The 12,253-nt window shown below is 41.6% G+C and overlaps 1 protein-coding gene across 1 annotated transcript in view; it reads right to left on the bottom strand.

Moving 5' to 3' along the window:
- Nucleotides 1–12,253, bottom strand: part of tti1 (TELO2 interacting protein 1) — a 39,553-nt gene that overhangs the window by 24,227 nt on the left and 3,073 nt on the right. Inside the window, exons 3-10 of the mRNA XM_051949106.1 lie at nt 9,498–9,835; nt 9,127–9,409; nt 7,896–8,073; nt 7,370–7,656; nt 4,395–4,799; nt 4,065–4,224; nt 3,414–3,581; nt 875–1,026 (exon numbers count right to left, since the gene is read on the bottom strand). Of these exons, the coding sequence (XP_051805066.1) occupies nt 875–1,026; nt 3,414–3,581; nt 4,065–4,224; nt 4,395–4,799; nt 7,370–7,656; nt 7,896–8,073; nt 9,127–9,409; nt 9,498–9,835 (1,971 nt within the window). The remainder of the gene's footprint in view (nt 1–874; nt 1,027–3,413; nt 3,582–4,064; nt 4,225–4,394; nt 4,800–7,369; nt 7,657–7,895; nt 8,074–9,126; nt 9,410–9,497; nt 9,836–12,253) is intronic.

Here is a 12,253-nt window from a genome sequence, read left to right as displayed (position 1 = left end):
TTAATTTTGCTTCACTCTCTCTGTGGATCATAGTAGGGTCAGTGTTTGTGTACCTTAAGGGTATGTTAAATCCACTCTGTTTATCCACTGTGCTAGCATTTGTAATTATCACTTTGTGTGCGTGTTTGGTACCAATCTAGTTAGCTTTCCTAGCTTGGTCGTACCAAAACATGGTTAGTTCCTGCCTCGCTAAAAACTCATCTGAATAGGTTTGTAGTGTATTTATAATTTCTATCATTTGTTTGTATAGTTTTTCCTCCTGTCCAGTAGTCACCTCCCTTGGGAGCATTAGGTGCGAGTTGATTCCATTACGTCAGTTCCCCTGTTGCTCATATACATCTTTTGCAACATATTGTGGATATTATTGTACTAAATCCATTACTGTTTTGTATGCTGGTCTGCTGAGCCTCTCTGTTGCTTCACGCTTGAGACCCTGATCTGCTCCACACCAGAAACGCAAGCAGTTTTTTCTTAAATTACCAAAATGACACCATTTATCACAGTAAGAACCTGTGAAAACAAGCAGAATCGACTTTTAGACTCTCCTTAAACTAGAACTACTTGAAATTGGGATCAAAATCACTTGGTTTTACATTTCTCATTTAAAATTTTGCAAAAAAAAAAAAGATGTTTGCAGTAGCCATATTCTATTAAAAAATTTAAACTTTTATGCTCCTCACTACAAACAGGAATCAAATAATAACCCATGTGCAACCAGTAGTTGTAATAATATGTACAGTCACCATTTCTTTCAGTTTTTGAAATACTTGCACACTTACAAAAATGTTTCCTTTTTTTGAAGATATTTTTGAGATCAATCTATATCTAGCCATGTTTGTGCTGCTTCCATAGAGTATTTTCCTTTGCTCAGTACCTTGAGTCTGATCCTGAGGCTGGGGTCTGACAGCAAATGAATGCAGCGCTCCATAACATCCTTAGCTATGCTGAGGTGGGAGGGAAGTTCAGCTTTCACATCTGGACCATCAATATCTCCGATGTCTTCACACTCTGTGGCAGGAGGGACCTCTGGAATAACAGTGAATATACAGTTACACACGTGGACAAAATTGTTGGTACCCCTCAGTTAAAGAAGGAAAAACCCACAATTCTCACTGAAATCACTTGAAACTCACAAAAGTAACAATAAATAAAAATTTATTGAAAATTAAATAATCAAAAACAGCCATTACTTTTGAATTGTTGATTAACATAATTATTTAAAAAAACAAACTAATGAAACAGGCCTGGACAAAAATGATGGTACCTCTATAAAAGATTGAAAACTATTTGACCAGAGTGACATGATTAACTCAGGTGTGTCATTTAATTGACATCACAGGTGTTTCCAAACTCATAATCAGTCAGTCTGCCTATTTAAAGGGAGACAAGTAGTCACCCTGCTGTTTGGTGAAAAGGTGTGTACCACACTGAACATGGACAACAGAAAGCGAAGGAGAGAATTGTCCCAGGACATCCGAAAACAAATGATAGACAAACATCTTAAAGGTAAAGGCTATAAGACCATCTCTAAACAGCTTGAAGTTCCTGTGACAACAGTGGCTCATATTATTCAGAAGTTCAAGACCCACGGGACAGTAGCCAACCTCCCTGGACGTGGCTGCAAGAGGAAAATTGATGACAAATTGAAGAGACGGATCGTTCGAATTGTATCCAAAGAGCCCAGAGCAACCTCCAAAGAAATTAAAGGTGAACTCCAAGGCCAAGGTACATCAGGGTCAGATCGCACCATTCGTCGTCGTTTGAGCCAAAGTGGACTTCATGGGAGACGACCAAGGAGGACACCACTGCTGAAAAAAACTCATAAAAAAGCCAGACTGGAATTTGCAAAAATGCATGTTGACAAGTCACAAAGCTTCTGGGAGAATGTCCTTTGGACAGATGAGACCAAACTGGAGCTTTTTGGTAAGGCACATCAACTCTATGTTCATAGACTCAAAAACCAAGCATACGAAGAAAAGAACACTGTCCCTACGGTGAAACATGGAGGAGGCTCAGTAATGTTTTGGGGCTGCTTTGCTGCATCTGGCACAGGGTGTCTTGAAAGTGTGCAAGGTACCATGAAATCTGAAGACTATCAAGGCATTCTGGAGAGAAATGTGCTGCCTAGTGTCAGAAAGCTTGGTCTCAGTCGCAGGTCATGGGTCTTCCAACAGGACAACGATCCAAAACACACAGCCAAAAACACCCAAGAATGGCTGAGAGAAAAGCGTTGGACTATTCTAAAGTGGCCTTCTATGAGCCCAGATCTGAATCCCATTGAACATATGTGGAAGGAGCTGAAACATGCCATTGGGAGAAGACACCCATCAAACCTGAGACAACTGGAGCTGTTTGCTCATGAGGAGTGGGCCAAAATACCTGTTGACAGCTGCAGAACACTCATTGACAAATACAGAAATCGTTTAATTGCAGTGATTGCCTCAAAAGGTTGTGCAACAAAATATTAAGTTATGGGTACCATCATTTTTGTCCAGCCCTATTTCATTAGTTTGTTTTTTTAAATAATTATGTTAATCAACAATTCAAAAGTGATGGCTGATTTTGATTATTTAATTTTCAATAAATTTTTATTTATTGTTACTTTTGTGAGTTTCAAGTGATTTCAGTGAGAATTGTGGGTTTTTCCTTCTTTAACTGAGGGGTACCAACAATTTTGTCCACGTGTGTAGATGGTTTGGTGATGAACTCCACTGCTGCAGCCAAAAATGCCTGATTTGCCATATGTTTTAACCCTATGAACCCAAAGCAGTTTCCTTTTCATTTACTGTTAGGGGTTATTTTTTCAAAATATTTTTTACTGCAATATAAAGTCCTGCACATCTATGGAAACAGCACAACCATGGACAGAACTAGAGAGAACTCAAAAATGTCTTATGTGCAGTATGTCAAAGTTACAATGCCATAAACAATGTGCAAATTTTTAAAACCTGGAATGTCCATGTTTAACACTTTTTCAAGTGCCCACAGGTGTTGTCAATATTGGAAAAAATGGTGGCTCTACATACTATGGACCTTTACCTACTGACTTATTTTTTAATTTGCTTTCCATTCTTGGCTCCTCCTGCTCTAACAACACATCCTGCAGTTCAGCTGATTATAAAAGTCCCTAATTTTTTGTAATGGGACTCTTGGCACAGCTGATAAAAAAATAATGGCATCATAGCTGTGTCAAGGACCAAAGAACTTTCTGTCTTTTACAGAATCAGACATCTAAAATACATAGAATTTACAGAGTCCTTTCTGTATTTACAGTTTCTAGCTCAGAGTTATGGGGTTCAGAGGGTTATAGGCCATGTTCACATTTCTGTTTCACCTTTAACTTAAATAACCCATATTCCCTACATGTTGAAGCTAATATAACCTGCAGCAGAATTCATAGCATTCCATATTACCAAGGTCCTCTGTGTCGTCCTCTTCTATCCCAATGCCCTCTGCCAGCTCTTTCTGTTTGCGGTAATCCAGCAGGAACTGATGGATGTTGAGGTCTTCCTCTTCAGCGGAGGTCTGCTTGGAGCTGGAACAGCTGCCGGTCCTGCTGCTGGTGGAGGGAAACCACCTTGCTAACAAAAAAAGAACACGAAGATATATGAACTTGGGTTAAACATCGGTTTTATTAAGGCTGTAAAAACCAAAATCATTCAACCTAGCATATCTTGATGATCAACGCAAGTGGTAAAATGTCTTTTTCTATGCATTCATCTGTCATTTTCTTTTATTGGATTTCTTTAGCCTGAGAATGGTGTCAACTCATCATTTAACCTAAAATCCATAATTTACCTTCATATTTGACCCATTCTACCAAATTGGACACTATAGAAATACACAACTCACCAATATAAAACCGTAAAAACATGCATTTGAAAGAATCTGAGGTTTAGATCTTACCAAGCAATGACGCAAGGGAAATGTATTTACAAAATAGCAAATTACTATGATTAAAGGCTACGAGAATCTAGGATACAGTATGTTATGAGTCACATTTTGTTCCTGTTTAGCTCTCAGCATATGTGATAAACAAGTTGACACCACTTTTGAAACTTTACCCAGTGCCTTCATGAGCGCGTGCAGCACTGAGCAGAAAAGAGCGGCTGTGTGTTCGTAGCTGAGATCCAGAGCCATCAGCACATCCTGAACGATGTCCTCAACCAGAGGCAGCAGGCTGCAGTCAGAGTGAGTCAACATCACTGTCAACACCCGTGGAGCCTGGCCAATAAGAGGGGAAAATGATGACATACACATTCATGGCAGCACAAGCTTATATAGATCCATATACACCTGGTGATAATGGTCATAGAAATCATGTAAATGCACTACAGTCCTGACATTTGCATCCATAATTTTTATCTGCTTGTCATTTTTGGCTCCTGCTTTACCTGTGGATGTTGGCTGAGCCTCTGCAGGTTGAGTGATATGTAATTGAGCAGGTAGTCCGAGTTCTCATTGATCAGGTCCTTCAAGGAGGGGTATCCACAGGCCTTACTGATGTCCAGCATGGAGCTCAGCGCTGCCTGGCTGACCAGCAGCGTCTCCTCACCGGCTTTCTCCAACACAGGGTACAGTGAGGTCATCAAGAGGGGACGGAAGTCATGTCGCAGCGCCTGAGCAAAGCAGGCAATGCCCTCGAGTTGGATGCACAGCTGCCAGATGTTGCTGTTGAGCTGGTGGACTGTGTAGGTAGATGATGAAGGACAGGTGGAGCCAGACGAAGGAGGAATAACTTGGAGGGAGTTGCTGGCATCACCGTAGGATATGGAGAGGGGTCTGGATAGGTTGAGCAGCTACAGAAAGAAAAAAAGACAAAAGTTAAAGATGTAGTCTGTGATTCTGAGGAAATATACATATCTATAGACATAGGACAGGGTTAGATGGAGGCAATTGATTCGCTGTGGCGACCCCTGAAGGGAAAAGCCAAAAGGAAAAGAAGAAGAAGACATCAATGAGAACATCGAACATTATGGCCACTGACAGGCGAATGAATAACACTGATCATCTCTTCATCATGGCATCTGTTAGTGGGTTGGATATATTAGGCAGCAAGTGAACATTTTGTCCTCAAAGTTGGTGTGTTACAAGCAGGAAAAAAGAGGAAACGTAAGGATTTGAGTGAGTTCAACAAGGACGAAATTGTGGCTCAGAGCATCTCCAAAACTGCAGCTCTTGTGGGGTGTTCCTGGTCTGCAGGGGTCTCAGTATCTATCAAAAGTGGTCCAAGGAAGGAACAGTAGTGAACCGGGGACAGGGTCATGGGCGGCCAAGACTCACTGAGGCATGTGGGGAGTGAAGACTGGCCCATGTAGTCCAATCCAACAGAGGAGTTACTGTTGCTCAAATTGCTGAAGACGTTAATGCTGGTTCTGATAAAAAGGTGTCAGAATACACAATACATCACTGTTTGTTGTGATGGGACTGCATAGCAGCAGACCAGTCAGGGTTTCCTGCTGACCCCTGTGCACCGCTGAAAGCACCAACAATGGGGACGTGAGCATCAGAACTGAACCATGAAGCACTGGAAGAAGGTAGTCTGTTCTGATGATTCATGTTTTCTTTTACATCACATGGACGGCTAGGTGCTGTGCATCGCTCTTTAGGCCGCATAAACATGTCTGCTCTACCTGTGAATGTTGGCTGAGTCTCTGGGGAACACATGGCACCAGGATTGCACTAAGGGAAGAAGACAAGCTGGATGAGGCAGTGTGATGCTTTGGGCAATGCTTTGCTTAGAAACCTTGGGTCCTGCTATCCATGTGGATGTTACTTTGACACATACCACCTACCTAAGAACTGCTGCAGACCATGTACACCCTTTCATGGAAATGGTATTCCCAGATGGACGTGGCCTCTTTCAGCAGGATAATGCACTGTCTACTGGCCAAACACTTTTTATCTAATGCATATTTCAGGTTTTTAGAATTCTTTTCATTTGGTGGTGTCTCAAGGCAAGTTAATCTACAAGGTAAGACAGAGCTGCCAGTGTCCTGGGACCTCTGTGGGCAGAGGCCCTGAGATGTTTTCTCTGCTCAGAAATCTAATCTTGATAGTTCAGAGATGTTAGTTCAAACCCTGAAGCTGCTGTCCCCTGAGTTCAATCTGTTCAGCAAACAACGATCATTTCAAGGCCATCGACTGGATGAAGTTTGGATATGTTTCCTAATAAAGCCTGAAGCCTATTGTTTGGAATGTAGCAATATGGCAAAAAGGAAATTTAAATGCAGAAAAGAGTTATGTGAAAAGAGTTGAAGACTCAGCATGGAACCTAATATCACACTTGATTAGAAAATGTACAGAGCACAAAATGCAATGTAAAATTTAGAATTTAAATGGAAAAAAGATCACTTCTTCATTCAGAGCATCATTTAATGAACACTGGCATCATTTATTATATATGAAGATCATCCCCACAGAGTTAGATGATCAGCACAGTCAGCTCATGTTGATGCGATATTTGTATTATATAATGGCTATTTATAGCTCATTATAAAATCCTTTGCCACATCAAAATTTCAACTTTAAAATGACATTAAAGAAATAGTGTAATGTTTTAGGAAGCACATACTTCATTGCTTGACAAAAGCTGAGGAGAAGATTAATTTTTCAGATTAGAGAACACTGTGGTATCTTGCTTCTGAAGAAACAAGATACCACAGTGCTACAGTAAGACTCTTCTTACCCCAACAGAGTCTGGCTGCTTATGTCCAGGTGCCTCCAATATTTATGCTCAGCCTAACTAGTCTCTCTCAGAGAAAGTAACTACACCACTTCTAAAATGTTAAACTATCACTCTGATCATTTCATAAATGAATGATAAATCATTATCTAAAGTTTTGAATCATAAAATCCAAGCAAAAATACCCCAAGTACTTATGGACTTGACTGTTGATTGTGAAAACCCAGAACTGACAAGACTTGTGTGCACTAGGAGACTTTGTGCACTTTGTTGGTCTCTCTATAATAGGAGCAAGCTGCTGGCACAACTTAGGTAAGACTGGGCACAAATACAATCCACTGATTAATCATCACTCCCTGTAGACCATAAATTTCTCTCCATTTCCTCCAATAAGGCTACTGGCTGCAGTATTTCATTGTGTGGGTGTATCTTTTCCATAATTTTACTTTACAAGTTAAATGTGCCAAGACTATCTCTAACTTGTGAACTTCATCCAGCAGCTGAACTCTGCTGACAGGACTGAATGAGTGTTTTATGCTCTGTATTGTAATTATTTTCCATTAGAGGAATCTAAATATTTGCAGGCATGGTCAGCAGTTTTTCTGAACTCGGCACACTCACACAGACAAGATAATATTGTTCAATTACATTTGCGTGGAAACAGTTGATAAATGAGGATCTCACCTGCTGATCCTGTTGGTCTCTATCTGTCTCCTCACTGACAGTAATCAAGTTCCAGTTGCTCAGACTGATGTATTCCTCCATGACAGAGACTGCTGCGGCTGTAAGATCTTCCTGGGTGGCAGACTGCTCCTGATTCTCCAAACCCTGACGCTGTGCTGCCACAGCGATGCCAGCAGCACCTCTGATGATCTCATTTAACACCATGGCTGCCTGCTTTCTGTAAGCTGAAGACTGGCGGTACAAGTCCAGGAAGTGATCTGTCAGCAGGTAAATGTTGCCGTAGTAACCTGAAGATAGAAAAAGGGAAAGTTAGTTTATGTAACTGTCAAAAAAGTCAAAAATAGGCCAAACGTACAGTAAGGTTTAACTCTTTTGATATCGGCAATCAAAACCGTCATTAGACTAATGTGATTATGTATAAATGCTTTACATTCCTTTAACAATGAACTGAGACGGCATGAATTATGTTATGTAGGTATAAAGATAAGAGCCCATCCCTTCCATTCATATCAAACAGCACTCATACCTAACGTTCTACAGATCTCCATGAGCACAGAGAAAATCCTCGCATCTGTGAAGTAGAGAAAATGTTTCCTCTGTATGTGAGCAGTGTAAGAATCATGAGAGTCTGGGCTGGTTTCCATGGTAGCAGCGTAACACCTTTCCTCCACAATGCGAACATCCATCACGTCCAGCTCAAGCACCTATAAAGACAAACCAAAGTGTTTGGTGGTTTTAACAATTTTACATGTACTTAACCCTCTAAATGGTTTCAAAGGCATGTTATGCTTTTTTTTTTTTTTTTTTTTTTAAATCAACTACCCCATTCATCAGAGCTGCAAACAGTATAAATGGAAACAATCTTAAAATCTTTATTTTCTGACAGTCAGTAACTATTTGATCTGTGTCGTGATGTTCCATCAGAACTAATAACCAAAAACAAGCTTAAAATCACTTTTTGCCTCGTTTAAAAACCCCTCCCAAAAAAAACCATCTGTTCCAAACAGTTTACTCTGCTTAATCCTCACTAGGGTCGCGGGAAACTGGAGACTATTTAAGCTGACTTAGGGTGAAGGCAAGGGACACCCTCAGGTCACCAGTGTATCACAGAGAGACAAACAAGCACACTCGCATTCACACCTACGGACAATTTAGAGTTATCAATTAAACTCAGCATGTTTTTGGACTGTGGGAGGAAGCCGGACTAATCAAAGAAAACTCATGCATGCACAGGGAGCTTAAGCATACTCCACACAGAAAGATCAGGATGCGAATTGGCGATCTTCTAGCTGCAAGGCGACAGTTACTAACAACCAATCCACTGTGCAGACCCCCAAACAGTGTTTATGGAAAACAAAAAATTCTGCTTGGATAGCCTGTTAGTTTTTTTTTTTTTTACAGGTTTCTGACAGAAGGTGTAGGTAAATATTTATTTGTCTCAAGGTTAATGGCTCTCAGGCTCAAGACGTCAACAAAGAAGGCCGGTACAGGGACATCTTCAACCTGCTCTTTATAACTAATCTCATGTTTTAGTCAAGCTACTGCCAGCTCTACACATCCTGCTGGTTCTTCTATCAGTTCATACGGTCTGCTGATACCAGCCGAAAACTAGAAGTCAGAATGCGTTTGAAGTCTGAAAACTGCCCCAAAAATATATAAATATGAAGGTATATAATGGTTTTACATTGAAATTCATGGATGTTGAGGGTGCAACAGTATAGCAACAGAATAATCCGATACTCTGGCTGTTACGTTACCTGCATCAAGGCTTTGGAAATCCTCTCCAGATGTGAAGCAGAGTTGAGCACCACAGAGACGAGTGACCCCAGGACCTTTAGGTAGCCCAGAAACACATTGAGGACAAACAGCTTCTTCTGGTCATCAGAGGTTCTCATCAGTCTGGGAAGGGAGGTGGCCAAAGAGTGGAGATTCTCAGACAAGACATCGGTGAAGGTCTGATGGCCGCTGCTCCATTCACTGTTAACTTCACTTCTGCAGTTCTGATTCCTCTGGGATACCTCGTTGAGAGCAGCCTCACACCTAGAGGAGAGGACCAGAGTTTAGGTAAGAATCTGGGATCAAAAAGCCTTCGCTCCTTTTACTTACAAAATTGTCACTCAAACCAAACCTCTCTCTGACTCTGGGCTCCTCATCATTGATCGCTCCCACCAAGGCTTCCAGTAGCAATCGAACACACTCTCCCAGTGTCTGACTACACCTGGCCAGCAGGTGGTCAGCAAGTTCCACCATCTCCAGTCTAACCCTCCAGTGCCTGTGAGCCGAGGTGCAGGAGATGATCTTCTTCAGCAACACAGACAGTTTTGTTGCTGTGCCCTTTACCCAATCTGGTGTGCGATGGACCATCAGCTGTCCGATCCTCCCCAGGTCTGGTGACGGAGTCTTCCAACTGTCTCTGGACTGCAGCTGAGTGTCTTCCATGACAATTCCCACAGTCCTGGACCAAACCTGAAGGACAGCGAGAGTGAAAAAAAGATGATCATGAAAATCACGTCTGTGTATTTGTTCAACTTTCTTTTTTCTTACTTTGATCCAAGATTATTTGCACGTTTTCTTTGTTTTATAGCTAGTTAAGGTTGCACACAGGAACGTTTAACCTACTGTGATAATGAAGAAAGCCAACCGACACTTTTTCCCCCAAACACGTATAAAGACGAAAATGAACGAAACATGGATACTGCATGCATTACAGTATAATGCAACGCATTTATAGTATTCTCAAAATTACCTACCTGACGACCAGATGAACTCACTGAAAAGGAGACATCCCTGTGTCCCCGGCCACCATGGACACCACAAGACCAACTATCTTCACCATGAGTTAACACAATCGTCAGCAAGCGCAGCGGCTTCAGGTGCTATCTTAACCTTTCGCTCACTGAGATAGTTGGAAATATGTTCTGGAACAGAATTTTTAAATTGCTCCAAAATCATTCGGTCACGCAGATCTTCAAAATTGTCCACCTCAGCTGCAGTACACCAGCGATCAAACTGAGTTGATATATCACGAGCAAACGCTAAATGTGACTTGCTGCCTCTTTTCCAACTCCTGAATCGCTGACGATAAGCTTCAGGGACAAGCTCGTTTGCTTTTAGAACAGCAGATTTTACAATCTGATCACTTTTTGTCAAGGAGGAATAAGCCTCCTGAGCTCTTCCAGTTAACACACATTGCAACAATACAGTGCAAGTGGAATCAGACCACCCACGTGTCTCAGCTAGGCGTTCAAAAAGGACAAAAAAATTTCAGGATCTTTCTCATTGAACTTAGGAACTAACCTCAACTCCTTCAAAGCATCCACCCTTCCTGGAGAACAACCTGAACTAGCGTCAGCCAGCAGAACATCAGCTGCAACTTTTCCTTTTCTAATCAGAGATAGTTTTTGCCTTTCCAGCTCAAGTTTTGCATTTTCCTGTCTCATCTTCTCAATTGTTAATGCCTTCTCTAATTCAATCCCAGGTTTCATTTTCTCTACTGCCACTTGCTTGTCTGTTTTTAATTTCATTTGTAACAAAAGTAACTCCTTTTGTTGTTCAAAAGTTAAACCTACAGCAGGAGTCACTGATGATGGCGGAGAAACATTCTCAACCTTCTCAGAGGCTGAAACAGGTTCTTCTGTGTCCAACACTTTCACTTTCATTAAATGATATTTCAAATTTGCCTTTACGGTTTCTTTATTTTTTTTATCACCAACATCCACATTATAGTGATCAGTAATTTTTATTAACTGCTCCTTTGTGCAGCCATTTATAAACTCCTCACACGTTGCATCCACAAATGCCTTTACAAAATCCTCCATATTTCAGATTATCACTACCACATGAGACAGCAAGACAAAGAAAAGTGCTGGGGAATACCAGTGGGCACCAAGGCCTAAACAGCCGCAACCAAGGAAAGTTCCCTTCTAACTAACTGCCCGCTCACACAGCTAACTAGCTAACTCACCCTATTCTTCATGAGGCGTGGCGGTGGGTATTTATGCACTATAGCCTGCTGGTTTGAGAAAGGCAACCAGAAAACTGGCAACCTCCCCCTACAACCACGGATGTGCTCCTGAGCAGCTATAGGGAAAAGGGATGCTCCAGCCACCGTACCCCAACACTACAAATTAGGTGTGGAGTGGAGCAGCAAGGATAGGCAAAGAGCAGAGGCAAGGCAGAGCAGAGCTGAAGACAGGGGCGCAGCAGAGTGGCAGAGCAGCAGACAGCTCTGGCTCAGTCAGCTAGCTTATATAGCCTGGTGCATTTCCCAGGTGTGGCTGGTTAGCTGATTGCAGCTCCGCCCAGCTGGAAGCCTGTAAGCAGAGCCGTAGAAGAAGAACAAGGCCCTGGGGCCGTAACACACCATTGTATGTCACTAACTTTGTTTCTTCTCTCTCCTGTAGTTTGTGTTTCGTCCTCTCTACAAGTAGGTCAGCAGCTACAAATTGCTAACCTCACCAATGGTGACACATTGTTTCATCTGTTTTCTCTCCACTATCTTTCCTGTCTCTACTTTTGCCCTCATCCCAACCAGTCGAGGCCGACAGCCGCCCTCCCAGGCTCTGGTAGGTGTTTCTTCCTAGTACAAGGGAATTTCTTCTGCCCACTGTCATCAAAGAACTGCTCAAAGGGAATCTTTGGATTTCTTGCGACATTGTTATATAGTAAGATGGTCATTTCACTGTGTGAAATCCCCTGAGACGATGTATGTTGTCTACTGGCATTATATACAAATGCATTTCATACAATTAGAATGTGGTGAAAAAGGTTGAATAATTTTTATGAGACATCGCTCAAAGTGATAAATATATATATTTTGAACACAGTATCCATAAACTGAAATATTTCAAGAATTTATTTGTTTGAACCTTGATGATAATATCC

Source organism: Acanthochromis polyacanthus, chromosome 6, assembly GCF_021347895.1.
Source record: "Acanthochromis polyacanthus isolate Apoly-LR-REF ecotype Palm Island chromosome 6, KAUST_Apoly_ChrSc, whole genome shotgun sequence".
Lineage (NCBI taxonomy): Eukaryota > Metazoa > Chordata > Actinopteri > Pomacentridae > Acanthochromis > Acanthochromis polyacanthus.
Note: the sequence above shows the minus strand (reverse complement) of the source record. Positions and strands in the feature narration are given on the sequence as shown.